This window comes from Camelina sativa, chromosome 17, assembly GCF_030686135.1.
Source record: "Camelina sativa cultivar CO46 ecotype springtype chromosome 17, ASM3068613v1".
Lineage (NCBI taxonomy): Eukaryota > Viridiplantae > Streptophyta > Magnoliopsida > Brassicales > Brassicaceae > Camelina > Camelina sativa.
The window spans coordinates 2,796,127-2,823,870 of record NC_141896.1 but is presented as its reverse complement, the minus strand read 5'-3'; the positions used below and the strand labels follow the sequence as shown (position 1 = coordinate 2,823,870).

The following is a 27,744-nucleotide window of genomic DNA, read 5'->3' as shown; positions in this document are numbered from 1 at the left end:
TTATACCCTCTACGAATGATTTGGTACACATGACATATTCAACACGAAAAACATATCTTAAAATAGATATCGAAGTTTCTAAGACGAAAATATTTTTAAAAAGCAGCAAATTAACATACATGCAGGGCTGGAGCACGAGAACGTTCTTGCGAAGTACGAACAATGTTGGGGAAAGTGCTTTGTTTTCATTTTACCAAGATCAGCTCAAATTTACATCAAAATTGAGTAAATTTTTGACGTCGAATTGTGTGAGACTACAGTAAGACACGTGTTTTACACGCGAGTATTAAAACCTAAATTAAATAGTAGGGAAAACTGAAACAGGTTTAACTCACTAAATTTTATACATTATATAATTGTTGGCTGATGTAATTAGGATAGAATCCGGAACTGATGGTCTTTAATTAATAGTCAATGGCTAAGTTAATTCATAGGAAGCCTCTAGGCCAATGGTTGTCCGCAGGGGACTGGCTCCTCTGTCATCTGTTCACTGTTGACTAAAGTGAGCCTCTATGACAATCAGTTGTGGAAAAGGAAATTAAATTATAGTATGTTTCATATTCATTAAAAAATCATTAGTATTAATTCGTTTACGTAACTTATGTTATTTTATTGCGATTGACCCGGCTTTTATTGTTATGAAGAATGATTTGGTTCACATTGTATTAATTAAAATCAGAACGCGACAGCAAAATCATGTCGCCATCCATATTGATATTGTATTCCATATTTTTTTCTTTCTTTGCTTTAATGACTGCCAGCACTGTTGCGTTTATATAGCTAGCTAGATTTTTTTTTTTGCTGATAGGCGTATGCATTAAGTTGACTTTACCAGCTAATCAAAGGGGTTACTACAGTATGAAACAGATACACACATACATACATAAATAAATGACTTCATGATGCCTTCAAGGCTTTGGTAGTTTGTTGATTTGGTTGAGAACTGATAACCAGTCGCCAATTCATGGAGACTTGCATGAAGTTTCTGTTTCTCTCTTTTGCCACTTTCTCCATCATACACCAAGTTCAGTCTCAGGATCAACAAGGTACTTTTACTTCTCTCTTTGATATAGAACTTGATCTTTTTTTAAAAATCAATATCTTTCCGATATGTATCTCTTTTGGTTTTACCAGGATTCATCAGTATAGATTGTGGATTACCTTCCAATGAGTCTCCTTATGTCGAACCAGTCACCAATATCACTTACACCTCTGATGCTGGTTTTGTCCACGGAGGAAAGACTGGTACCATCAAAAAAGTCTCTGAGACAGACTTTATCGCAAAACCATATACGGTTTTGAGATACTTCCCTGACGGAACGCGAAACTGCTACAGTTTGAATGTCACTCAAGATACAAATTACCTCATCAGGACAGTTTTTGTATATGGAAACTATGATGGTCTTAATATCTTCCCGAGATTCGACCTCTATCTTGGTCCTAATATTTGGAAGTCCCTAGATCTGAGAAGAACAGGCTTTGGTGCTGTCGTTGAGGAGATTATTCACGTCACAAGATCTAACATGTTGGACATATGCGTTGTCAAGACAGGAACAAGTACACCACTTATATCAGCAATTGAACTAAGACCTTTGCCGTATAATACTTATCCTGCACAAACCGGTTCCTTGAAGAATTTAGTGCGCTACTACTTCACCACTTCTAACAAAACAATACTGTAAGTATATGTTAACTTGAACTTTTTTTTTTTTTTTCCGTCTACAACTGTCACACATGTACACACTTCCAAATTTGAATCTATGACACTGGACGACAATATAGTACCCTAATACAAAACCACTAGACTACAAGTGTTGTCAATCCATTTTTATTCTATTGATCTAACGTAAATGCTTGAATTTTAATTTGGCAGTCATCCCAAAGATGTTCATGATCGTGTTTGGAATCCATACTTCCAACCAGAATGGACGCATATAGACACAACCGTCAACGTAACCGATTCGTCTGGTGGCTATGACTTGCCACAAGATGTAATTGCGACCGCAGCCACACCCACTAATGCTAGTGAGCCATTGATCTTTACCTGGAATTTGGAAAGCTCTGATGATGAAACTTATGCTTACATATATGTCGCCGATATCCAACAAGTGCGAGCCAATGAAACAAGAGAAATCGAAATTGTGGGGAATGGTAAAGTTATTTTCCCACCTTATCGTCCCAAGAAGTTTGAAGTAGGGATGCTAACCAACACTGTACCACTAAAATGTGAGGGAGGGGTATGTCGAGTGCAGTTGTCAGAAACGCCAAGGTCGACTCTTCCACCCTTGATGAATGCCTTGGAGATTTTCACGACCATTGAGTTTCCACAATCAGAAACAAATCAAAGTGACGGTATGTGGCTGTGTACTTTAATGCATGTAAGACATATGATAAGATTCTTAGTTAAGTTATTTTCTTATTTATTGTGAGTTTTATAGGTCTTACACACATGCATGTTAGTATTTTCGTTAACTTGTTATTTTGTTTCAGTCATTGCTATTAAGACTATCGCATCTACGTACGGATTGAATAAACTCAGTTGGCAAGGCGATCCATGTGTTCCTAAACAATTTTCGTGGATTGGTGTAGGCTGCAGTGTTATTGATATTTCCACACCACCAAGAATCATAACATTGTAAGAACACTCAAACTAATTTTATTAAAAGAACTCTGAATACATCTGATCATTTCTCATCACTCTATGACAGAGACTTGTCTGGAAGTGGATTAAGTGGAGTTATACCGCATGGCATACAAAATCTAACCCAACTTCAAGAATTGTAAGTATCTCCATATTTGGATAAAGTGAACGCTCTCTTTGCAGAATTTATAAGATTATGTTTGCATTTTTGTCTTATCAAACTTATAGGGACTTGTCGAATAACAACTTAACTGGAGAAGTGCCTGAGTTTCTAGCCAAGATGAACTCTTTGTTGAAAATGTAAGTTTTTTTTTTATGAAAAGCACAACAAAGATTTATATTAAATCAGATCATATCGTCTTAATAATTTTTCTACTTCATCAGAAACTTAAATGGAAACAATCTTAAAGGTCCTCTTCCTCAAGCCCTTTTGAATAGAAAAAAGGGAGGACTACAACTACAGTAAGATTCGTTTCCATGGGGATCTTCTTTTGATCACTATTTATCTGTTTCTTTTTGTATAAACCAATAACATTATTTGCTTTAGTCTTGAAGGAAATAAAGACCTATGTGTATCATGCCATTCAAAATTTCCGGTGGTGGTTGTCGTCGCATCTGTTTGTTCTCTTGTGGCCATTATCATAATGGTGTTAGTTCCCATGTTCATTTTAAGAAGGAGAAAGACATCAACTGGGAAAGGTACTCACTAGGGAATCGCATATAAACAAAATATGATATCATATAAAATAAAACCATCAAAAGTATGAAATATGTTTGAACGTGTTGAAAACTTTTTATCTGCAGTTATGCGCCCATCACTTGAAATGAAAAACAGAAGATTTACATATTCAGAGGTCAGAGAAATGACGAATAACTTTCAAGTTGTTTTGGGTAAAGGAGGCTTCGGTGTTGTTTGTCGTGGTTTTCTAAACAATGAACAAGTAGCCGTTAAAGTTATCTCACATTCATCAACTCAAGGCTACAAGGAATTCAAAACAGAGGTATTACAAAACTAACTTCAACTTAATTTTCGGACAATCATGCATGTGTTCCTGAATTATACCTTTTTTATATTATTGATTGTTAGGTCGAGTTACTTCTAAGAGTTCACCACGTGAATTTAGTAAGCCTTGTCGGATATTGTGATGAAGGAAATGACTTGGCTCTCATCTACGAGTTCATGGAAAATGGGAATTTAAGGGAACATCTCTCAGGTAAACCATATATAGTTAGAATATGATAAAATAAAATAAAATAAAAGTTTTTGAGTTACAAGCGAAAGGCTTTAGAAATTTCTAATGATTTCTAATCATATTTTTGAATTTGGCAGGAAAACGTGGTGGCTCTTTTTTGAACTGGTCGAGTAGACTTAAGATAGCTATTGAGTCTGCGCTAGGTATGTAGAAAATTTTGCTAGTTCTTCTAATGACAATTAGTTAACATATATGAAGGTTTTTCTACGTATTGTACCAGGGATTGAATATTTGCATATTGGATGTAAGCCGCCAATGGTTCATAGAGATGTGAAAAGTACCAATATACTGTTAGGTCAACAGCTTGAAGCTAAACTCGCCGACTTCGGACTTTCCAGATCTTTTCTAGTGGGAAGTCAAACTCACGTATCAACAAATGTTGCCGGAACTCTTGGTTATCTTGATCCTGAGTAAGTTCTACATCACAATGTAGTATCAACAATGTTTGTTATCTTGCGTTTTAAATATTGAAAAATGTAATATCTTTTTGTTTTTTTGCAGATACTACCAAAAGAACTGGTTAACAGAGAAGAGTGATGTTTATAGCTTTGGGATTGTGTTACTGGAGATAATCAGTGGCCAACCTGCGATTGAACACTCACGTGAAAATTCTTACTTATCAGAATGGGCGACGTCTATGCTCGCGAATGGTGATATTGAAAGTATTATGGACCCGAAACTCCAGGGAGAATATGACACAGCTTCATCTTGGAAAGCACTTGAATTAGCAATGTCATGCATTAACCCTTCCTCGAGAGAGAGACCAAACATGACTAGGGTTGCTCATGAACTAAATGAATGTTTGGAAATATACGAGAACTTAGGTAAGAGAAGGAGCCAAGATGCAAATTCATCAAAGTCCATGGTACATAACGTAAGTTTCATCAGTGATAGTCCTTCAGCTCGTTAATATTTCCATCTATATATATATATATATATATATATTCTTTTGTTTGAAACTAAGAAATACAGTCTATTCTACAATTTGTATTCAAAGTTTGTAATGTGAATATGTTAAAAGCTTTATCGCGACAGTGAAAACATTTCCTAATATCATCTGTACGTAAGACCTGTTTTAACTTTTAACTAGTCAATTCCTTCTCACTTTATATTTTTTTTTTGCTTTTTAAGGGAGAAAAGGAATTTAAGTTTTCATGTGCGTTTTCCTATAATAATGGCATCTTATCGTTAAAAAGAAAAGGAAAAAAAAAAACTGTCTACACAAAATAAGAAAATAAAATAATTAAAATTTTAAGAGAAAAAAGAAGTGAATATGATCGAATGGAAGTAACGAACTGAAATATTAAATTATAAATGGGCCGTTGAATATAAAACAAAATGGGCCCAAGGTCCAAAGCATACTTTAATGTCAGCGGAAGTCCAAAGCAAACTATTTAAGACTGCAGCGCGTGAATAAACTTCTCCACTCGCAAATATATCGCGTGCTAATAACTCGCTTAAATACTCTCAGATTCCGTGGTCTATAGTCCGCCAAATCAGCTAATTTAACAAACTTGCAAAACTAGAGCGCGTGAGAAGTAACTAGTAAAAAATACACAATAGAAAACAGATGAGTACGAAAAAAAAAATATACAGCTTACCAAATCAAACCGGCTATGGATATATAAGAAAACAGATGAGTACTAATAGAATTTAAAATTTAACTTATAAAGTTCTACTGCTGATGGAGATGCAATAAGGCACGTCAAGGGTTGGACTAATCGTCTGAGCACGTCAAGGGTTGGTAAGACTTTTTTTTTTTCTAGCCAAGCTGAAATCGTTGTTGGTCACGAAGTTATCTCAAAGTTATAGTGTTAGTTTCTAATGATTTCTCCACATCCACAGAAACTTAAAAGAGGAAATAATCTTAGAGGTTCTGTTCCTCAATCCCTTCTGAAAAGAGAAAAACTTGATGGTTTAAAGCTATTGTAAGATTCTGTTTTGCTATGATATTACTTTGATTATTGTCCACTCTCGTTTTATATAATTTATTTCTTCAATAACGTTTTCATTCTTTAGTGTTGATGCAAATATAAACCGGCGCGGGTCGAGCGAACCAAGATCCTGGCTGGTGGCGATTGTTGCGTCTATATCTTGTGCGGCGAGGTTTGTAACATATAACATGGGTATGATTTAGCTTGGATTGTACCTGACTGATAAGATTTTTGGCTTCTGCTGAAACATTTGCCGCAGTAGGAAAAGTCAGATCGATCTTGAGAATTCTGCATACCATTAAACAGACAACCTCATCAGGAGCTGAGGTTTAAGTTTCTTCTGTCATTTCCAACAAAGATAAAAGTCTAGTCGGCTCCTTACCTCTTGAATGTATCTTTTTGACTCTCGGCTTCAAATGGAGGATGGCCATAGAGAAATTCGTAACACAATATGCCTAACGTCCAGTTATCAACATCATAATCGTGATCTCTATTCTCGACCATCTCAGGTGCCAAGTAGTCTAAGGTTCCACACATTGTTTTCCTTTTGTTACTTGACTGAACTGACCACCCAAAATCAGCAATTTTCAGTCTCCCCTGCGTATGTATGACACAATACTAATACTGAACTCAATGCAAAAAAACCATATATATATATAACCGTACACACATCTTACCTCATGATCGACAGATCGAGCAACAAGTTTTCATAAATATCACAGAAGGTTACCTGGATATTGCAACTTGAAACAGCGTTTCCGCCCACCTGAATCAGTACAGCAAAATCCGTTAGTCTGTTTGAGTTTTTAAAGATATTTCAAGAAGCCTTAGAGTACAGTGACATAAAAACCACACACCCATTTTGACGTCAAAGAAATTTTACCAAGGATTGCAAATTTTACCTCTAGCTGGTCTCCGGAGTCCAATGAACAAATCTCTTCGCTTTGCCGGCAATATAACCATCTCCAGTAAAGGTGGTTTAGCTCCATCAAGTCCAGCTGCGATAATTAAGCATTAAGTGTGTTTCCACATATTGCATCAAAAAAGGGAAACAAGAAGACAAGCATTACAAACAATACTCACCAACATCATCCCGTTTCACAGATGGGCTTCCATCCACTATTGCAGGAAACTGAAGCTGAATATGGAGATGCTACGGTTCTCTACATAAACAGGGATCAATAAAAGGATTTTAGTATACAATTAATGCCTTAACAAATTCAGTAAAGCAATCAATCCTAATACAGAAACAGATCACTTAAAAATCAACCAACATCAGAATCTCCTTCCACATTTGGGATCAAAAAAGAAGAGAAAGAAGATACCTTATTCTCAGACATTCCAACACCTAAAATCTGAACACCATTGATGCCAGAAACAACCGTCAATGTGATATCACTTGTGCTTCTTCATAGTTATATGTTAAAAGGTCAAAAATCAAAATTTATTACCTGTACGCTTACCCAAAGCTTGCAGTCTTTCAGATACTTGATTTTGCCATTTCAAAATCTTCATCTCAACTTCTCCTTTTCACTACCATATAAATAAGGAAAAAAGATGGCTAACTACACGTAGTATTGGAGAATGCATGGTCACACATGCCAAGTATAATATTGTATCCTTAACTACACGAAGTATATGTATTGCATGACCACATGCATGAACTATATGACGTTATGTGGTCAACACCATAGACATACAATCCGGTACACCGGTCGAATAATTCCGGCTAAGACCAACGTTGACTCCGGCGTTGACCAACATTGACCAAAAAAAATTGTATTTTAATTTTTTTATATGAAAAAACAAAATAATAAATTACTATATTAAATTATTTATGAATTTTCATGATTAGAAAACATTCTATTCAATATCTAAATATCTTAGGTATCTCTAATGTATTTATTCTTATAATTAATTAATTTTTATTTTTTAAGCTAAAATAATAGTTAAATAAAAATAATTAATAATTATTTTCAAGATATTAATAGATTTTATCTTGATTTTAGGATATATTTGCAAAAGGATATAGAATAAGAGGATTTTTGCAAATGCCCTTATATTATATATTGAAAATAATTATGTATCATTATATTTTATCTATTAAAAGTAAATAGTGTTAATTTTTTTGTTATGGTTTACATGTTATTAGGAGTATGTAAATTTTTTTTTATACCAAAGAGTATCTAAAATTTTGTATACCCTTTACCATGCAAATTTTAAAGTAAAGAGTCATATACTCAAATCTTTTGCATATTATTTTCTAATGAAAATAGTTGAATTTGATTTTATTGATTCTTGTAGTATTTAAAATTTTAAATAATATGATGATCAGAGATTTATATATATAAAATCATTAATAATTACATATGTTATATATATATATATATATATATTTCTTGAAAATAATTATTAATAATTTTATTTAACTATTAGTTTAGCTTCAAAAATAAAAGTAACTAATTATAAGAATGAATACATTAGAGATATAGAAATAATTAGATATTGAATAGAATGTGTTTTCTAATCATGAAAAACCATATATAATTTAATATAATAATTTATTATTTTGTTTTTTAATAGAAAATATTAAAATACAATTTTTTTTGGTCAATGTTGGTCAACGCCGGAGTCAATGTCGGTCTTTGCCGGAATCATTCGACCGGTGTACCGGATTGTATGTCTATGGTGTTGACCATATAACATCATATAGTTCATGCATGTGGTCATGCAATACATATACTTCGTGTAGTTGATGATACAATATTATATTTGGCATGTGTGACCATGCATTCTCCAATACTTCATGTAGCTAGCCATCTTTTTTCCTATAAATAACCAAAACAATCAAACTCATTCCAACACCTACCTATACGATCACCATTGGTGCCAGAAACAAGGAAAACAAAGAAGCCGTGATAGCATTTAAACCATAGAAATAAGGCAAAATCAGAGAAAGGCAAAAACAGAGATAAGGAGAAGGAAACCTGATCACATCTCCATCAAGTCCAGCTACAATAATTCAGCATAAGTTACTGCAACAAAAAAAAACAAAATAAGAGACATGAGAACAAATAATACATCACCAACAATAGCAAATCTCTGAAAGTCATTAGGGGGAAAAAGAAGTTGTAACCTTACCTAAACAAATGATAGATGAGAAGATAAGATTCAACATAGCAATTCCAGTGCCTCGACCCGACGACGATCTGCATCAAATAGAGAAGATATCTTTAGCTTATATACAGAAAAAAATCTAATATAAAAATTTATCCAAAGAAAAACATTAGCTGATCATAAAGAACACAAAAAATAAAACAAAGGGAAAGAAGATAATAGAAAGATGTAGCACAGAAGAAACTTGTAAAGATGACAGACCAGAAGAAAGATTTGGCATATCATTATATCTGTCCCGGTGCCTCCACAATCTGCATCAAAGAGAGAGAGATATTTTCAGTTTTAAGCGTACCAACAAAAACAAGTTATAAAGGAAAAAGTTTAAGAACAAACTCGTCTAGGAAAGAATTTGTGGAATATCTCTCATCTGAATGTGTGTGAACACAGCAAGAACATCTGGGAAACACGAGAAACGGAGGATCAACAATAGCCAATATAAAATAAAACAACCGATAGGCAAAAAGGTTTATAGATCCGAGGTAACCTCAAAATTAAACACAGAAATCATACTGTTATACCTGAAAGTTAAACTCCCACAATGTTTTCTCTTTGAGCCTCCCACACAGCAATCCAGTTGCCTCAGCGATCTGCATGAAAGAGAGACTGAGATGTTAATTCACTTATATGGAGAGAAAAAAATCGGCTAAGAGGAAGAAAGGTACCTGAAGATGTAGCGCAGAGAAGAAAAGAAGATCCATCAAAGCATCCTCCTCCACAATCTAAAATAACCGAGCGAAGAGAGGTAAAAATCGCATGAACATAAACCAACACAACAAAAACGACAAGTAACATGTAATTAGAAAGAAAACCATCAAACCAAACTGAAAATTCAGAAGCTAATAGAGATGCGTTTAGAGCAAGGAGGAACCCGTGAGAATGCCTGAAGACGTAGCAGCATGTAGAAGGTAATGATGATCAGATCAATAATGTGCTTCCAAAACACCTGCAAGAGGAAGAAAGAAACGTAATGTAAAAAACATATAAAAGAAGTAAAAGATGTGTTAAGAGGTACAGAACAAAACCCCTGAAGAGTGAAGACGTTGCACAGAGAAGAATCGTTTCCATCAAAGTCATCATTGATTGATATAAACATCATCCAAAACCTGGAAAAAAAAAACAGAACAATAAGTTAGAAACCAAACCCTTAGAAAATAAACAAGTAAGTGAAAATCCATATAATTTGAAGATACCACACATCATTTTCTAACTTGTTACCTGGTCCGCAAGCTTGTAGCTGTGAGTTACTATATACCCGATTCCAATTGGAACCCATGAGAACGCCTGAAGAAGAGCAGTCAAAACCATCACTGATTGATAAAATCATCATCCAAAACCTGAAACAACAATAACAACAGAAAAACAACAAGTTAATAACATGTAGCTAGAACAAAAAAAAAACACAGAAACAAAGTGAATATTCAGAAACAAATATTAGAGATGTGTTTAGAGCAAGGAACCCATGAGAACGCTTGAGAAAGATCAGTCAAAGCCATCGGTATTGATAGAGAAAACATCATCCAAAACCTGAAACAACATAAACGACAAGTCAATAACTAGAAGAAAAACAACATAACGAAAGTGAATATTCAGAAACAAATAATAGAGATGCGTTTAGAGCAAGGAACCCATACAAACGCCTGAGGACGATCAGTCAAAGCCATCACTTGTCGATAAAAGCATCATCCAAAACCTGAGATAACAGAGCGAAGAGGTAAAAGTCGCATGAACATAATAAACAGAGTGACTAAAAATGATATGATAAAAATGAAAATCCTGGTGAAAAAGTGTTCTTACCAATCTCCTAAGCACTGCATCATCCAACTCTTGTGGCTTGTTACTTGTTAGTAGCTCCTGCAAAACATTACATCCAAGTAAATGATTAGGGCAAGCAAAAACAGAATATATATGCCAGGAGAGTGGAGACTGGATTTGATAAAGACTAGATTAGGAGGAGTCATACCAATGCTAATCACCAAATTATCAGGATTAGAAGTCACGAACCATCAAACTGGATACTGAATTCTTCTGATCTGCTTGCTTCATTCTCACTGATTGACCTTGTCGACATTACATTATCTATCTGAGAATCAGAGTACGGTTCTCTTCATAAACAAGGATCAGAAATAGGATATTAGTATACAATTAATTCCTTAACAAATACAGAAACATATCACTTAAAAATCTACAAACATGACAGTCACCTCCACATTTAGGATAACAAAAAAGAAGAGAAAGAAGCAAGACAGATACCTTATTCCCGGACACTCCAACAACAACTAAACTATGAACACCATTGATGCCATAAACAAGCAAAACATAGCTACAACCATCCCGTGCAACTAATCCTTAGATCACAGATCATAACTCGCTTGCAAAACACCTACAAAACGAAGAAAGAAAACATAAGGTACAAAACAAAACAAAAAGAAGTAAAAGACGAGTAAAGAGGAAGAACAAAACTCATGAAGATCACCTATAGAGTACAGAGAAGAAGTGCGTCCATCAAAGCAATCACTGAACGATAAAAGCATCATCCAAAACCTGAAATAACATAACGAAGAAGTAAAAATCACATGAACATACTAAAATCCCTTAAACGATTCAGATTAGAAACATAGAAACCAAACCTTAGAAGAGCAATATGAATGAGAGAGACCATGATCTGTCAAAGCTATCACCGATCAATCATAAGATCCTCCTCCACAAATCTAAACAACAAAACAAAAAAGACAAGTAATTAGTAAATTCGGAAGCAAATAGAGATGCAGTTAGAGCAACGAACCTGAGAGAACGCCTGAAGACGTAGCAGCATGGAGAAGAAGGTAATGATCAGATCAGTAATTTGCTTCCAAAACAAGGAAGAAAGAAACGTAAGGTACAAAACATATTAAAAAAAAAAGTAAAAGATGTGTTAAAAGGAAACTGAACAAAACCCCTGAAGAGTGAAAACATTGCGCAGAGAAGAAGCGTTTCCATCAAAGCCATCATTGATTGATATAAAAACATCATCCAAAACCTGGAAGAAAAAAAAAACAGAACAACAAGTTAGCAACCAAACCCTAGAAAAAAAACAAGCAAGTAACTGTAGTGTACACTCGATCATGTACCGTAGAAAGAAGTTAGGGTTTTGAGAAAACGTAACTGAGTCAGGAAACGAGATCCTTCCCTCCGATCAATCTTATCTTAGGGATTAGGGTTTCACGCTGTAGAGAATTTGACACGATTTCTCAAGTGAAGAAGAAGAAGAAAAGAGATGAGTCAGACTATTTATAAAGATAATGTTGACTCCGCAAAAAGGAAAACTTCTGATTTTTCACTTACGCTCCTATTTTTATTTTGACATAACATAATTTCCTTTTTGCAATTTCTTTTTTTTTTTTTTTTTTTTGACAACGGTTCTATGTCTTAATTTTTTTTTCAGTTTTCGTTAATATTTTTTTTTTGACAAAAAATTTCCTTTTTCTGCTATAACATAAGTTTTTATCAGTGATAGTCCTTCAGCTAGTTAATATAATTTTTGTTTTTGTTTTTGAGAGATACAGTACTCCACAGGTTGTGTGTATTCAAAGTCTGTAATGTGAATATTTTACATGTGAACCCTTTTATGGATTAGTACCAAAAAAAATTAAGGATATAGGCCGATGGCCCAAGGCCCAAGTACGTAGCCGGATCCAGATGGTAAAATAATACCCCACTCGCAGAAATAACGCGTGGTAATAACTCGCTAAAATTCTCTCAGTTTCCGTGGTCTATAGTCCGCCAAATCAGCTTATTTTCCAAAATTGCAAAATTAGAGCGCGTGATAAATTTTACCGTTACAAATAATTTACATCTAGAGTGGAAATTAAATGGGTAAAAAGTTTAAGGGTGTGAGTTTTAGAAAATGGATATTTCGGAAAACTACTGCACCTTGACGATTTCCCATAAATCAAATTAAATTATTTACAGATATTCCTGATTCATAAATATTGCAAAAAATTACTAGTATTTTAGTTTCTCCACAACAAATTATATGAAATTCATATTTATTAAAATATCAACACTTGATTTAACCGGCATAAGTGTGATAATTATATAATATATTCCGACATAGCATGGTTGCATATTTTTTATAACAGACGTTTGGCTTTTTGAAATTGAGAATGCCACATTGATCTCAAACATTCATGTCAGTCAAGCTTCCTAGAAATTACTCGTTCCATCTTAGACTAATAGTCTTTTACGTCATTTATGTATTAGAAAAATACATTAGATCGTTTCCTATTTGCAGGTGACGTTTCCATAAGTTGACATTGCCAACTTTTTACTTGGCAGTGCTTAAAGAATGATCACTAGTAGAAATATTCATCTATAGATATATATGTACACAAAATAAAAAGATACGTATGACTTTACAATGTTTCGAGAGTACACTTTTTCGTTGTTGTTAAGTTTTCGTTTGGTTGAAACTTGAGAAAGTAGTCGAGAATGGAGATTTGCAACAAACGTCTGTTACTTGCTTATGCCACTTTCTCCATTATTATACATCTTGTTAAGTCTCAAAATCAACAAGGTATTTTTTTTTTTAGTCTTTTCACTCTTTATTGATATTTTTCTGATATAGATATGAAAAGTTTTCCGATATTTACCCTTACCAGGATTCATCAGTTTGGATTGTGGATTACCTTCTAACGAATCTCCTTATAACGAAAAAGTCACCAATTTAACATACATATCTGATGCTAATTTCATCCGCGGAGGAAAAACCGGTCATATTCAAAATAACTCAGACATAGCTATCTGGAAGCCAAACAGGGTTTTGAGATACTTTCCGGATGGAATTAGAAATTGCTATAGTCTGAGTACCAAGCAAGACACGAACTATCTAATCAGGACCGTGTTTGTATATGGCAACTACGACGGTCTTAATAATCCTCCAAGATTCGACCTATATCTTGGTCCCAATATTTGGACATCTTTAGATCTTGGAAAATCTGGTTTAAGTGCGACTGAGGAGATCATTCATATCACAAGGTCTAACAGTTTAGATATATGTGTCGTTAAGACAGGGACAAGCACACCACTGATATCATCCATAGAGTTAAGACCCTTGCGGTATGATATTTATAATGCTCAAACAGGTTCCTTGAAGACTATAGCGCACCTCTATTTCACCGCTTCAGAAAAGTTTATAAGGTATGTGATATTTTATAATTAAGGCTACCTTTCTTCCATATACTTGTAATTTTTTTTTTTTAGGTTTCTTAATATAAAAGTTAATTATTGATACTGGCAGTTATCCGAAAGATGTGTATGATCGTATTTGGCTTCCATATTTACAACCGGAATGGACTCAAATAAACACAACCCTCAACGTTACGGATTCTTCCCGTGGCTATGCACCCCCACGTGATGTTATTTCGACCGCCGCCATACCGACTAATGCCAGTGAGCCATTGACCATTATCTGGGATTTGGAAACCTCTGATGACGAAATGTACGGTTATCTTTACTTCGGCGATATCCAACAAGTGCAGGCCAATGAAACTAGGGAATTCAAAATTGTAGCAAATGGAAAAGTTGATTTCGATACTTATAGTCCTATGAAGTTTGAAGCACAGACTTTATTCAACACTGTACCGCTGAAATGTGAGGGAGGTTTATGTCGTGTGCAGCTATCAAAAACGCCCAAGTCTACTCTACCACCCCTAATAAATGCTTTAGAGATTTTTAGCATCATACATTTCCCACAATCAGAGACGAGTACAGATGATGGTATGTAGCCAACGAACCATGTAGTTTTTGTGAATATAATTAGACGTATTTTATATGTCTTTTCACATTTTTAATTCATGGTCTTTTTGTACTTTGGTTAGTCATTGCCATAAAGAACATCCAAACTAGTTATCAATTAAGTAGAATCAGCTGGCAGGGAGATCCATGTGTTCCTAAGAAATTCTCGTGGATTGGTTTAAGCTGCAACGTTATTGATATCTCCACACCACCAAGAATCATAGCATTGTAAGAACATTGATTTAAAACAAAACATTACTATCAAGTTAATTAATGTATCTTTTTATGTGATTATGTCTCTGGTCACATGCATACTAGAGATCTGTCTTCAAGTGGATTAACTGGAGTTATACCGCCTAGCATACAGAATCTAAGTCAGCTGCGAGAGTTGTACGTCTTTACATGATTGAATAAAATAAAATAAAATTGTTGGATTGGTTTAACATTTATCTCTTGAAAAAAATAATTTTAGGGATTTATCTAACAACAACTTGACTGGAGAAGTGCCGGAATTTCTAGCCAAGATGAAATCGTTGTTGGTCATGTAAGTTATCTAAATCTCATTGTGTTGTCTATATTACTTTCTAATGATCTCTCCACGTCGACAGAAACTTAAGAGGAAACAATCTTAGTGGCTCTGTTCCTCAAGCCCTTCTCGATAGGGAAAAGGATGGTTTAAAGCTATCGTAAGACTCTGTTTTGCGATGATAATATTGGATTTATTATTTACTCTCTTTTTATGATATATCTATTGATCAATAACGTTTTCATTCTTTAGAGTTGATGAAAATGTAAAGCAACGTGGGTCACGCGAACCAAGATCTAGATCCCCTGTCGTGCCGATTGTTGTGTCTCTTTTGTTTGTGGCTGTTATCATGTTTGTGGTTGTTCTCATATTTATTTACAGAAAAAGAAAGCCATCAACTTGCAAAGGTAGAAAATAAAACATTTATATATATATTAGTCCATATCAAAAAGTATTAACTCTCATGAATCCATGTCAAATTATTTTCTGCAGTTAGGCGCCCATCACTAGAAATGAAAAATAGAAGATATACATATTCAGAGGTCAAGGAAATGACTAATAACTTTCAAGTTGTCCTCGGTAAAGGAGGCTTTGGTGTTGTTTGTCATGGTTTTCTAAACAATGAACAAGTAGCCGTTAAAGTTCTCTCTCAGTCATCAACTCAAGGCTACAAGGAGTTCAAAACAGAGGTACTTAATTACATTACAAATTTCCAAGAAATTTTAGGACAATCATGAGGTAATGATATATATACCCTTTTATGTATCGTTAAATATTGTTAGGTCGAACTACTTCTAAGAGTTCACCACGTGAATTTAGTAAGCCTCATCGGATATTGTGATGAAGGAAATGACTTGGCTCTCATCTACGAGTTCATGGAAAACGGGAATTTAAGGGAACATCTCTCAGGTAGACCATTAGAGTATAATACACAGTTTTTCTTTAGCTACCTTTTCCAAAGCCAAAGGCTTTTAAACCTTAGATTAAACCTTATGATGATTTTTGGCAGGAAAACGTGGTGGCTCTATTTTGAACTGGTCGAATAGACTTAAAATAGCTATCGAGTCTGCGCTAGGTTTGTAATCGTTTATATTTCCTTCTTCTTTTATATTAAGACAATACATACTATATGTATATTCATATTTCTTTTAAAATTCATTTCTATGATAGTTAATTAACATATGAAGGTTTTCTATGTACTAGGAATTGAGTATTTGCATATTGGATGTAAGCCACCAATGGTTCATAGAGATGTGAAAAGTACCAATATATTGTTAGGTCAACAGTTTGAAGCGAAACTGGCCGACTTCGGACTTTCAAGATCTTTTCTAGTGGGGAGTAACACTCACGTATCAACAAATGTAGCTGGAACTCTTGGATATCTTGATCCTGAGTAAGTTACATATATTTCACATCACATTTTAGTCTTATAAATGTCTGCTTTTTTAGTGAAAACAAAATACAAACATCTTAGTTAAGTACATTTCTTGCAGATATTATCAAAAGAATTGGTTAACAGAGAAGAGTGATGTTTATAGCTTTGGGATTGTGTTACTGGAAATTATCACTGGCCAACCGGTGATTGAACAATCCCGTGATAAGTCTTACATAGTAGAATGGGCCAAGTCTATGCTTGCAACTGGTGATATTCAAAGTATTATGGATCCGAATCTCCATGGAGATTATGACACAGGTTCATCTTGGAAAGCTCTTGAATTAGCAATGTCATGCATTAACCCTTCTTCTACAGAGAGACCGAACATGACTCGGGTTGCTCATGAGTTAAATGAGTGTTTGGAAATATATAACCTAAGTAAGAGAAGGAGCCAAGATGAAAATTCAACCAAGTCAACGGGACATAGCATAAGTTTCATCAGTGATACTCCTTCAGCCCGTTAATCTTTTCATCTACTATATATTTCTATTTGAAAATATACTCTCCGATCCACAGGTTGTGTATTAAAGTCTGGAATGTTGAAAAACTTCGTCTCACGCTACGGAATTTATTCCTATTTGAATTAGTTTCATAAATTTATAATAATTGTTTTGTGGATGCTATGTCTGTCTATGTAAAATGTTAAGACGGAAATATCTATTGGACCGAAGAGTATCTTTTGTATATCGCTTGAGTATATTTTGCGCATATCGTATATGGTTAGGAGAAGACTAAATAAGACGACCAGGCAACAATATTTTGCACCGTTCCGACAATAGTTATGGATAAGTTTTTTTTGGTCGAAATAGTTATGGATAAGTTGGACCATAGTTCTTTTTACTAAAAATGTAGCCTTGGTGTGCCAGAATTCTCATTGATATTTTTATTGGTTTAAGCTTTTTTTTTTTAATGTAAATTTCAGTCCTCAATTCCGATATTGGTGCGGATGAATATGAGTAAAGAGAAAAAAATATTTTCTTTTCTGAAATATAATATTTTATTGAGCATTATGAACATTTGTTTAACCTGACACTTGAATATTTTCATCAGGTTTTTTTTTTTTTTACTCTATGAATACAAAGTTATCAAAATGATGTTTTCTTATAAAAATAAAGGGATCCCTAAAATAATAGACAAAATAAACTGAAAAAGACAATAAAAAGGGAAAGAAGGAGAATGACATGAAAAAAAAAAAAGGGTTACATGGCATTTGTGACTCAACGTTTTTGTAGAAGTTTGTGTGTGGTAAAAAAAAAGCGCATGATCCGACAGAGTGAGCACGTGTCCGAATGAAGAGGAGGTAGCGTGAGACAGTGGTGGGTGACCCAAGAAGGGGAGAAGAAGAACAGGTCTTCAGGGGGGGTGGGGGGTTTTACTGGTTATTCGCTCTTCTTCTTTCTTTCTCTCACACGTCCGGTGTTACTCGTATAAGACCAACGGGGTTTAAGCCCTTCTCCTTCTCCTTCCCGTAGTTTCTTTTGTCGGGTTTTTCCATTTTCCACCCACAAAAAAACATAAAATAAAAACAGAAACTTTTGTTTTTCTCTTTCGTTTTCCAGTAAAAAAGAAAAAAAAATGTGTTTGATGAGAAAATAAAAAAACATTTTGGTTTCAGTCTGCTGATTCTTCTCTTGTTTCTCTTATCGTCGTGCATTTGCCTGCCGGAAAAAGGTGAGAAATATTTTTGAATGTTTTCTTGGATCTGCTATTCGAATTGCGGTGATTCGAATAAAACAAAGGGTTTTTATTTAACAATGTTGTAATGTGGTTTCCTAAGAACGAGAGACTTTCGTTTGGTTTCCATGAAAACCTAGTTTCAGGGTTAGAAGAGTTTCACTTGGTTATTAGGTTTTCATTCATGTGTGAGATTTTGCTCTGTTTTTTTTTTGTTTTCTTTCTTTACGTTATCATTAATCAAGTGAGGCCTTTAGACAGATCTTGGCAAGTAGAAAATTCTTGGGTTCTAGTGAGGTTTAACAAAAGAAAAAGATATGATATATCTCTGAATTTGGAAACATACACAAGATGAATATATATGTTGGAAAAATTCTAATACATTGTTGGAACTCGTTAACATAGATCTGTTTTCCTGCAGGGATCTTGTAACATCCGTGAGGATGCCTTCGTTTTGCTGAATGTCTGAAATGTTCTTCGAATCATGGTGTTGCAAAAGAGGCTTGATTATGGATTCAATGGCTATGAGGTGCCTCACACACCTCGAGCTGCCAGATCACCCAGAGTAACTAAATATATTTCTTTTAACTTTTGTGTCTATTCTAATAACAGTTTCATGTTCCAATCTTCCCCTCTGATAGTGATATGTATGTTTTTGCTAGAAGAGTGCTTTCAAGAAGAAAAACGAAAACCATCAAATATCGTCGTTCGATTTGTTGGCTGCAGTAGCTGGCAAACTGCTTCTTGAAGGTGGGAATTCTTCTTCCTCAAGTAACAACGCATCATCCGGTAATAATGAAGATCAGTGTGCAGTTAAGACAGAACCGCTTAACGGCCGTGATCCAACAGTGGAAGAAGAGACTACCAATAATATTGCTGAAAGAAGTTTCTTTGTCTCTGAGATCCTTCCAAAATCTCATGAAATTCAAAGCTTCAATAGATCTCCAAGTCCCCTTACAGAGTTCCATTTTGGATCTTCTTCTGGTGTAACTTCTGATTCTTCAGAGAAGTTTGAAACTCAAGAATTGGCCTATGAGGACACCAAGATCGACAACAATAGTGATCATTGCTATAGGTCAGAGTGTAATGATAAGAAATCAATGCTTGGTGGGCTAAACTTTGAAGCAAAGTTATCAAGGAACGTTGTAGCCAAGGATGAGAATCATATAGGTAGTGGATTCAGGAAACCAATTCCCCAAAATCCTTCAGTATGCTCTGATGATATAGATTTACTTGGTAAGGAAAATGATGATGATGGCGAAAACTTGTCAGCTCGTTACAGAACAAAATCATTTAGGTCAACTCTCCGTATTGGAGATAGAAGAATAAGGAAAGTTTTTGCTTCAAAGTATTGTAAAGTCTCTCCAAAGCCGAGAGATACTACGGTAACTAATTCAGGTGAACCATTAATTGTGGGCTATTTAGTAGTTATATGTTCTTTTAAAGATGTTCTGGTTTTAGTACTTATGGTTTATCCATGAAAATGTTTAGACTTGGACATGAAGAATGGTTACTACAGCAAGAAACATTGTCTCAAAAGCCAAAGATTAGAGAGAAACTATCCTATCAAAAAAAGAAGATACTTTGATGGTTATACAGCATCACAATCTGATGAAACTGCTAAAACTGAAGGCCTTTCTGGTTCACCTCGAAAGGGTATTACCAAAAATCTTGTCATTTAAACGTCAAAACCACGTTATGATGATATCATGATCAACTCTGAGCTTTGTGTTCTGCAGCTTCAGGTTTTCTATCATCCATAGCTTGTCAGAAGCAGCCAGCAGCGCAGTCAAGAGATTCTCACGGTAAATGTTTCTATGAAGCTTTTCCTGTTTCTATCACTCATGAGTTTTTGTATTGACTCTGTTCATATTTTCTTTTGCTGTGCTTAGTGAAACTTGGAATCAAGTCGTTTAGAGTTCCTGAACTTTTCATTGAGATCCCAGAGACTGCAACTGTTGGTTCACTAAAGGTTTGGATATTTGACTTAGAATTTTCTGAAAAGGGTCATTCATATTTATGGATAATGATGAAAAATTTACTTCCTCTTCTCTAGAGGACAGTGTTGGAAGCTTTGACCTCGATACTTGGAGGTGAATTACGCATAGGTGTTCTTGTTCATGGGAAAAAAGTTAGAGACGACAGCAAAATGCTGCTTCAGAGTGGAATCTCTCTAGACACTCTTTCGGATACGCTAGGGTTTTGTCTTGAGCCCAATCCTCCACAATCCACTAAACCGCTACCTCCTGAAGATTCTGACTATGTGCGTCCATGTAATGTATCTCACACTTTAACAAGGTCAGTATCAATCCCTCCAGAGATCAATGTTTTACTTCTTTTTTTTTCTTTGGTGTAGAAAAATAATTAGGTTGCTAATGTTTTCCGGAACATGTTTGTTTGTCACTAGATGTCTCCCATCACCGGGGAAGCATGCTAAACCGAGTAATTCTGTAGAAAGTGACCTTGACTCCAAACCCTCAGCACCAAATAGGGCTAAAACCATATACTCTAGAGCCTTGATTCCAGTCCGTCCTCTGCATGTTCAGGCTTTGACCGTAGTCCCACCTCGGAAAACCAAGCGATCTGAGGTGGCACAGCGCAGAATCCGTCGACCTTTCTCTGTTGCAGAAGTAGAGGCACTTGTTCAAGCTGTGGAGAGACTTGGGACTGGAAGGTAACTAAAACTTTTTATGTTCACCAAAGTAGAAGACTCAATTTCCATCAGTAATTGGTCCACAATAATTATAAATTTGCTGGGCACATCTATATGCAGGTGGCGTGATGTAAAGTTGCGAGCTTTTGATAATGCTAAGCACCGGACTTACGTTGACTTAAAGGTAAAGAAAAAACTCTCCTTTTACAACTCAGTAATGAGGTCTATGTTGCTTGTGCAAGAAGTAATTTGGGGTTTTATGTGAATAATAGGACAAATGGAAGACGCTGGTGCACACAGCGAGAATATCGCCGCAACAAAGGAGAGGTGAGCCAGTTCCACAGGAGCTCTTAGACAGGGTACTAACGGCTCATGCCTACTGGTCCCAGCAACAGGGGAAACACCTATTGCTAGAGGGACCCCAGAAACTCGAGACCAGTCTTGGTCTATAGACCCGGGAACAAATTTTATCTTTGCAACGTGAAAATGAACGTTATAGCAGGATGAACCTGGAATTTTTTTTCCTTTCATATATATATATATATATATATATACTTTTTTGTTTGTTAATTTGTTTTGTTATGTCATGTATTTGAAGAGATTCAATGTAAAAAAACAAAAACAAAAAAAGAGGAATGGATTGTGATGAAGAAGAAGAATATAGAGATGAAGATATGTGAAGTCTGATGTAATTTTTTCACAGAGCGTTGTTATAATAAGATGTTTCTTCCTTTTGTTGCCTTTGCAAAATTGAGATATTTATAATTTGTGGTGTATTATTGTGTTTGAAAAATCCACACAAAGAGTGTCACGCAAGCTAATCGTATAATCGTATTTATGAGTTTGTCAGCAAATTGCTCGTATCTATATCATCAAAAATGATCTAAACTTTAAACTTGTTGATTAATAAATAAATAAATAAGTTGTTATAATATATGTATGAAGTAGAAATCACCAAGAAGCTTAGCTCTGTGATACGCACATGGGGCCTTGAGACAAGATTCCGTGACAAAAATAGGTCGAGTTGATAAGAGGAAATGGAACAAATTAAACATACGTACCAATAATTATTCACTTTGGCCTTTTGTGGTAATAGCTATATGGGACTTTTCTCAATGGCTAAACACACTTTTTTGAAAAGTTACAGAGAAAAGAGAGTATATATGGTGGAAGATTCTTTAGGATCTTATCGATGAATGGAGAGAAATTATTGGAGATGTCACTTTCCTTACTTCATATCCTTATCAAAAGTCGACACCTATATGTGAGTCTTATGTTTTTTGCTAGCATAGCATCGTTGTTATGCGGGTAGAAAAAGTGCTTTCTTTTTTTGTTTGGTCGTGTTCATGCATGTGGCCAGGGGCGGATCTAGGCTTATGAGGGGTGGGGCAAGTGCCCCATACTCATTTTCTTAATTCTTGTAAATTATTAGGTAATTTGTGTTGGTATATCTATTAAAATCAACAAAAAATTCAGTTTCTTAAGGTTGTGCCACATGTAAAATGCTAAGCTAAGTAGTATATCAATTAAATTTAACAAAATTATTAGTTCATTAAAGTGGTGCCCCATACAAGAATGACTTCTGCATCGGCCACTGCATGTGGCTAGGATTAGGCCAATGTTTATAATTGGCATGCGAAAGTTACGAGCAATTAATGAAAAACTAAAAATCATAATTTAAGGAGCGATGATTTGGAGTTAAAAAAGTTGAAATCTCTATATTTTTTAGAAAAGTATATACAATTGCTACAAATAAAGTATTCTTTGAACTTTGATCAAATTTAAAAGACGTGAGGAATTAGGAAAATCTAATTTTATTCAAGTGGAATACAAAGTTTGGAATATCAACTATTTTATCTTTTTTTTTGTCTTATCTTTAAATGATAGTAGTATTTTAAAAACTTTCCAACTTCATACAGTAGCTAGTAGTTCAATTATGATTAGCCATTATTATAATAAATAGAAAGATTTATGTCTTTAAGTAAGTTTCAAGATTTGGGAAACCATCAATAAATCGAAAGCAACAACACACAGTAGTGCTCTCTATAGAAGTGTGTCACCAACGAAGGCCGACATCAATCATACATCCCAAGAGACAGACCTTTCTGGCCTTCGTAGTCATCGACTCGACTAGCTCTGTTTCGTCTTCTTTTCTTTGTTTTTGTGGGCTATCCGTTTCTTTGCTTCCAAATTTTTGTTTTTCTTTTGTCCTTTGTTTTGTAAGTTTGTAACGCCAAACTTTTTCTCCGGCATAATATACCCATAAAATTAAAAGATGTTTTAAAGAAAAAGTAAGACAATGAGTTTTATGATAGGAATTAATTATTTAGTCTTCGACATAAAACAGGTCAACCAAAAAGAACAGTGAGTAAGAATTGGGAAGAAAAGTAAAATGATTAGTTTTGCATGTAGGGCTTGGCCTAAATCGAAGGATGACTTGTATTACGATATTGATTGATTGAAATTAGCTTATTCTTTGGGTGGTATATGGTATCCATGTACATATAATTAATGACTTGTATAGTTTTAGCTATTTTCTTTGTTAAAAAACTTAAAATAAAGCAATATATAATATTTCATTCTTGTATATTGGTCACCACACCAAAAAGAAAAGAAAAAAAAAGAAGCTATTTATTTACTAATTTTTAAAATTAATAAATATAGTTTTCAGCAAGATAATATAATTTAATTTTTATTTTTATAAAATAAAAATAAAAATCTGTTCGTAGTAATTAGTAGTAAAAACAAAATACTGAAATATGATTGTCCGGAACCGGATAGATTCCTTTCAGACTGTTAAATTATACTACGAGGGAAATTAAAAACACAAAGGCATATACTTTATTTTTATTATCTTTTAAGTAATAAAACAATTATAATTAGTTCTTATCTCTCTCTCTTATTTGGTTCATCTTCTTCTCTCTGGCCTCTCTCTCTCTCTCTACACCACAACACGTACACAGACCTGATTCCTCTTTCTTACCTCAAGGCTCTTCCTTCCTTGTCATCTTGTTGCCGAATCCGCTTAATCTGCTTACCCTCGAAGAGGTATGCTCACTTCTCTCTCTTATCTCCCTCCTTCTTTTGTTATACTCTCTCTTCTCTTCTCTGATCTTTACTGCTCTGTTTTTTGGTGGTATTTTTGATCAGGTTTTAATAAAGTTTCGACCTTTACTTGATTTTAAACGACTCTAGATTTTGGGTTTTTGTATTTCGATCCATGGGTTCATACCCGGATGGATTCCCTGGATCCATGGACCAGTTCGATTTCACTAGCGAGTTTGATTTGCCTGCCTCCTCCAACAATACCACCTTAGGTTTAGCTGCTACTAATGGATTCTATCTAGATGAGCCTTTCTTAGACTTCGCATCCATGGATCCTCCTCTTCCACAGTCTTATCCCCATAACAACAACAACAAGGCTGCAGTAGCAGAAGGAGATCTGTTATCATCCCCATCTGATGACGCTGATTTCTCTGATTCCGTTTTGAAGTATATAAGCCAAGTTCTTATGGAAGAGGACATGGAAGAGAAGCCTTGTATGTTTCATGACGCCTTGGCTCTTCAAGCTGCTGAGAAATCTCTCTATGAGGCCCTTGGCGAAAAGTACCCTTCTTCTTCTTCCTCTGCTTCTATTGACCATCATGAGAAACTGACTCATGATAGCCCTGATGGTTCTTGTTCAGGTGGTGCCTTTAGTGATTACGCTAGCACCACTACTACTACTTCCTCTGATTCACACTGGAGTGTTGATGGTTTTGAGAATAGATCTTCTTGGTTACAGTCACCTATGCCGAGTAATTTTGTTTTCCAGTCCACTTCTAGGTCCAACAGTGTCACGGTTGGTGGTGCTGGTGGTAATAGGTCAGGTTTTGGCGATGATTTGGTTTCTAATATGTTTAAAGATAGTGAATTGGCTATGCAGTTCAAGAGAGGGGTGGAGGAAGCGAGTAAGTTCCTTCCTAAATCTTCTCAGCTCTTTATCGATGTGGATAGTTACATCCCGAGTAATTCAGGTTCCAAGGAAAATGGTTCTGAGGTTTTTGTTAAGGCAGAGAAGAAGGATGAGACAGAACATCACAGATTGACTGGAAAGAAAAGCCATTGGCGTGACGATGATGAGGATTCTGTTGAAGAAAGAAGTAACAAGCAATCAGCTGTTTATGTTGAGGAAAGTGAGCTTTCTGAAATGTTTGATAAGATCTTGGTATGTGGCCCTGGGAAACCTGTATGCATTCTTGACCAGAAGTTTCCAGCAGAGCCTGCCAATGTTGAGACGACACAGCAAATTGCGGTGCAGTCAAATGGAGCAAAGATTCGTGGGAAGAAATCAACTGCTGCTACTAGTCTAAGTAACGATTCAGGGAAGAAAGAAACTGCTGATTTGAGGACTCTTTTGGTGTTATGTGCACAAGCTGTATCAGTGGATGATCGTAGAACCGCCAATGAAATGCTAAGACAGATAAGGGAGCATTCTTCACCTCTAGGCAACGGGTCAGAGAGATTGGCTCATTATTTTGCAAATAGTCTTGAAGCACGCTTAGCTGGGACTGGTACACAGATATACACCGCTTTATCTTCAAAGAAAACATCTGCTGCAGACATGTTGAAGGCTTACCAGACATACATGTCGGTCTGTCCGTTTAAAAAAGCTGCTATCATATTTGCTAATCACAGCCTGATGCGTTTCACTGCAAACGCCAACACGATCCATATAATAGATTTTGGGATATCTTACGGTTTTCAATGGCCTGCGCTTATTCATCGCCTCTCGCTCAGGCCTGGTGGTTCGCCTAAGCTTCGGATTACTGGTATAGAGCTTCCTCAACGCGGTTTTAGACCAGCGGAAGGAGTTCAGGAGACTGGTAATCGTTTGGCTCGATACTGTCAGCGACACAATGTTCCGTTTGAGTACAACGCAATTGCTCAGAAATGGGAAACGATCAAAGTTGAAGACTTAAAGCTTCGACAAGGAGAGTTTGTGGCTGTAAACTCTTTGTTCCGTTTCAAGAACCTTCTAGATGAGACCGTTCTGGTGAACAGCCCGAGAGATGCTGTTTTGAAGCTGATAAGAAAAGTAAACCCAAATGTCTTCATCCCGGCGATCCTAAGTGGAAACTACAACGCGCCATTCTTTGTCACAAGGTTCAGAGAAGCGTTGTTTCATTACTCGGCTGTGCTTGATATGTGTGACTCGAAGCTAACGAGGGAAGACGAGATGAGGCTGATGTTTGAGAAAGAGTTTTATGGGAGAGAGATTATTAATGTTGTGGCTTGTGAAGGAACGGAGAGAGTGGAGAGACCAGAGACGTATAAGCAGTGGCAGGCGAGATTGATCAGAGCAGGATTTAGACAGCTTCCGCTTGAGAAGGAACTGATGCAAAATCTGAAGATAAAAATCGATAACGGGTACGATAAAAACTTCGATGTTGATCAAAACAGTAATTGGTTGCTTCAAGGTTGGAAAGGTAGGATCGTGTATGCTTCATCTATTTGGGTTCCTTCGTCTTCATAGATGTTCTTTCTTGCCTCCTAAGCGACTGTTAGTAGGGCTTTTTCTGTTGATAGTCACTCGCCAACAGGAGTAAGATTAAGTTCAGAGTTAGGTTCTTCTTGGACACTAGGGGTATTGTTGTTATATGCTTGTGGCATAGCGTGTTTGTTTGTAAGAGTAATAACATATAATATGAGATATAGTAGTACTCACTGCATGATCTTTTGCTATATATGTTCATGTAATCTTTTGTTGCATAAATAATGAAATGTTACATTTTTTTTCCAATGTCTTGTTTATAAAAAGTTCTCTATTGCATTGATCAGGCTCGCAGAGTGTGACATGTCCTACAGTAGGACTCCTATATACCAAAGAACAAAAACTCTTTAGAAAAGTAGATAATCATGTATTAGGACAATATAATCAGAAATAATGCAAACTTTGAAACATGGAAAGTGGAAACTCCTATGAATCAATAGTATGACATGTTTCTTAGGAGTTATTGATTGAACAACAAAAATAATTTCAAATTCAAAGAAATAATCAATCCAATGAACTTTTCCTAACTAATATTTCCAATAATTTTTTGTAACTCTAAAAAAAAGTTTCAATATTTAATTTGGAGACAGAAAAAAGGGGATAAATAAATGAGATCAAACGTGACACCCACTTCAATTTCGAGTTTTTTCTGACATTATATAGTACTAGTATAATGTATTTTTTCATGTACATACGAGTATACAATATTGTATGGTGAGAATCTCACAAATATATGTCAGAATGACATTGTGAATGAGAGAGATCAGATCTGGAGGAGTCCTTTCTATGTTCTTTGTGTATTTTTATTATCGTGGTTCTATATAATAATTACAATCAAATCGCTTAAGTATTCCATCAGCAACTTTTAAAAATAATTCCTATTGGTCAGATAATCAACTCTACCTATCAGGAACCTTTATTAATCTTGCTCTCCAAGTTTTCGCATATGAAACTCTTTTCTTTTGTCAACTTGAAACCTTTGGAATCAAAATTAATAAATATATATATCTTTTGTGCGAAACACTTTTGACTTTACATCAAAAATAATAATATCATGAAACAAGAGTTGATCAAGTACATATGGACAATAAATATATAAAAATATAACCAATCTAATGCAGTCGAAATTTGCAACTAATTAGATTT

At 35.2% G+C, this 27,744-nt stretch overlaps 4 protein-coding genes and 3 long non-coding RNA genes across 8 annotated transcripts; 5 read left to right on the top strand and 2 right to left on the bottom strand.

The window, feature by feature from the left end:
* Window positions 1-798: 798 nt before the first annotated feature.
* On the top strand, window positions 799-4,998 carry LOC104754925 (leucine-rich repeat receptor-like serine/threonine-protein kinase At2g14510). The gene is made up of 13 exons (XM_010477215.2): window positions 799-1,046; window positions 1,135-1,678; window positions 1,874-2,352; window positions 2,491-2,635; window positions 2,709-2,780; window positions 2,870-2,941; window positions 3,026-3,103; window positions 3,189-3,340; window positions 3,446-3,642; window positions 3,729-3,855; window positions 3,972-4,037; window positions 4,115-4,304; window positions 4,396-4,998. Exons 1-13 carry the CDS (start codon window positions 965-967, stop codon window positions 4,802-4,804), a joined length of 2,613 nt encoding a protein of 870 aa, XP_010475517.2. The 5' UTR covers window positions 799-964; the 3' UTR covers window positions 4,805-4,998.
* A 709-nt stretch (window positions 4,999-5,707) lies between these two features.
* LOC104754924 (uncharacterized) lies at window positions 5,708-6,507 on the top strand. The gene is made up of 3 exons (XR_762168.3): window positions 5,708-5,822; window positions 5,914-6,000; window positions 6,088-6,507. It is a non-coding gene; the product is annotated as an uncharacterized LOC104754924 (long non-coding RNA).
* A 448-nt stretch (window positions 6,508-6,955) lies between these two features.
* LOC109130028 (uncharacterized) lies at window positions 6,956-7,321 on the bottom strand. Its single transcript, XR_002036199.2, has 3 exons — window positions 7,280-7,321; window positions 7,154-7,176; window positions 6,956-6,991 (listed from the first exon to the last, which is right to left on the bottom strand). It is a non-coding gene; the product is annotated as an uncharacterized LOC109130028 (long non-coding RNA).
* Window positions 7,322-10,663: 3,342 nt separating this feature from the next.
* On the bottom strand, window positions 10,664-11,077 carry LOC147923284 (uncharacterized). Its single transcript, XR_015586569.1, has 3 exons — window positions 10,966-11,077; window positions 10,800-10,856; window positions 10,664-10,695 (listed from the first exon to the last, which is right to left on the bottom strand). It is a non-coding gene; the product is annotated as an uncharacterized LOC147923284 (long non-coding RNA).
* A 2,258-nt stretch (window positions 11,078-13,335) lies between these two features.
* Window positions 13,336-17,422, top strand: LOC104754923 (leucine-rich repeat receptor-like serine/threonine-protein kinase At2g14510). The gene is made up of 13 exons (XM_010477214.3): window positions 13,336-13,557; window positions 13,643-14,180; window positions 14,281-14,759; window positions 14,861-15,005; window positions 15,096-15,167; window positions 15,250-15,321; window positions 15,386-15,463; window positions 15,556-15,710; window positions 15,796-15,992; window positions 16,086-16,212; window positions 16,313-16,378; window positions 16,507-16,696; window positions 16,797-17,422. The coding sequence occupies exons 1-13, from the start codon at window positions 13,473-13,475 to the stop codon at window positions 17,200-17,202; spliced, it is 2,610 nt and encodes an 869-aa protein (XP_010475516.2). The 5' UTR covers window positions 13,336-13,472; the 3' UTR covers window positions 17,203-17,422.
* A 775-nt stretch (window positions 17,423-18,197) lies between these two features.
* Window positions 18,198-21,800, top strand: LOC104754922 (telomere repeat-binding protein 5). 2 transcript variants are annotated; one of them, XM_010477212.3, is made up of 10 exons: window positions 18,198-18,409; window positions 18,834-18,977; window positions 19,075-19,810; window positions 19,904-20,068; window positions 20,152-20,217; window positions 20,305-20,384; window positions 20,469-20,710; window positions 20,820-21,086; window positions 21,186-21,249; window positions 21,338-21,800. In XM_010477212.3, exons 2-10 carry the CDS (start codon window positions 18,897-18,899, stop codon window positions 21,515-21,517), a joined length of 1,881 nt encoding a protein of 626 aa, XP_010475514.1. In that variant the 5' UTR covers window positions 18,198-18,409; window positions 18,834-18,896; the 3' UTR covers window positions 21,518-21,800. The 2 variants fall into 2 exon arrangements, with proteins under 2 accessions (XP_010475514.1, XP_087350862.1); XM_087494736.1 differs by having other exon boundaries at window positions 18,272-18,409; window positions 19,078-19,810.
* A 2,099-nt stretch (window positions 21,801-23,899) lies between these two features.
* On the top strand, window positions 23,900-26,847 carry LOC104754921 (scarecrow-like protein 14). The gene is made up of 2 exons (XM_010477211.3): window positions 23,900-24,113; window positions 24,216-26,847. Exon 2 carries the CDS (start codon window positions 24,286-24,288, stop codon window positions 26,578-26,580), a length of 2,295 nt encoding a protein of 764 aa, XP_010475513.2. The 5' UTR covers window positions 23,900-24,113; window positions 24,216-24,285; the 3' UTR covers window positions 26,581-26,847.
* Window positions 26,848-27,744: the final 897 nt, after the last annotated feature.

Bases quoted from the DNA above. Each gene is read 5' to 3' on its own strand.
- LOC104754921 (XM_010477211.3), top strand. From the start codon at position 24,286: ATGGGTTCATACCCGGATGGATTCCCTGGATCCATGGACCAGTTCGAT.
- LOC104754925 (XM_010477215.2), top strand. From the start codon at position 965: ATGGAGACTTGCATGAAGTTTCTGTTTCTCTCTTTTGCCACTTTCTCC. The intron at 2,353-2,490 runs GTATGTGGCTGT...ATTTTGTTTCAG, and splicing joins AGAAACAAATCAAAGTGACG to TCATTGCTATTAAGACTATC. The intron at 3,856-3,971 runs GTAAACCATATA...TGAATTTGGCAG, and splicing joins TTTAAGGGAACATCTCTCAG to GAAAACGTGGTGGCTCTTTT.
- LOC104754923 (XM_010477214.3), top strand. From the start codon at position 13,473: ATGGAGATTTGCAACAAACGTCTGTTACTTGCTTATGCCACTTTCTCC. The intron at 13,558-13,642 runs GTATTTTTTTTT...TACCCTTACCAG, and splicing joins TAAGTCTCAAAATCAACAAG to GATTCATCAGTTTGGATTGT. The intron at 15,464-15,555 runs GTAAGACTCTGT...TTCATTCTTTAG, and splicing joins AAGGATGGTTTAAAGCTATC to AGTTGATGAAAATGTAAAGC.
- LOC104754922 (XM_010477212.3), top strand. From the start codon at position 18,897: ATGGTGTTGCAAAAGAGGCTTGATTATGGATTCAATGGCTATGAGGTG. The intron at 20,069-20,151 runs GTATTACCAAAA...TGTGTTCTGCAG, and splicing joins TTCTGGTTCACCTCGAAAGG to CTTCAGGTTTTCTATCATCC. The intron at 21,087-21,185 runs GTAACTAAAACT...ATCTATATGCAG, and splicing joins GAGAGACTTGGGACTGGAAG to GTGGCGTGATGTAAAGTTGC.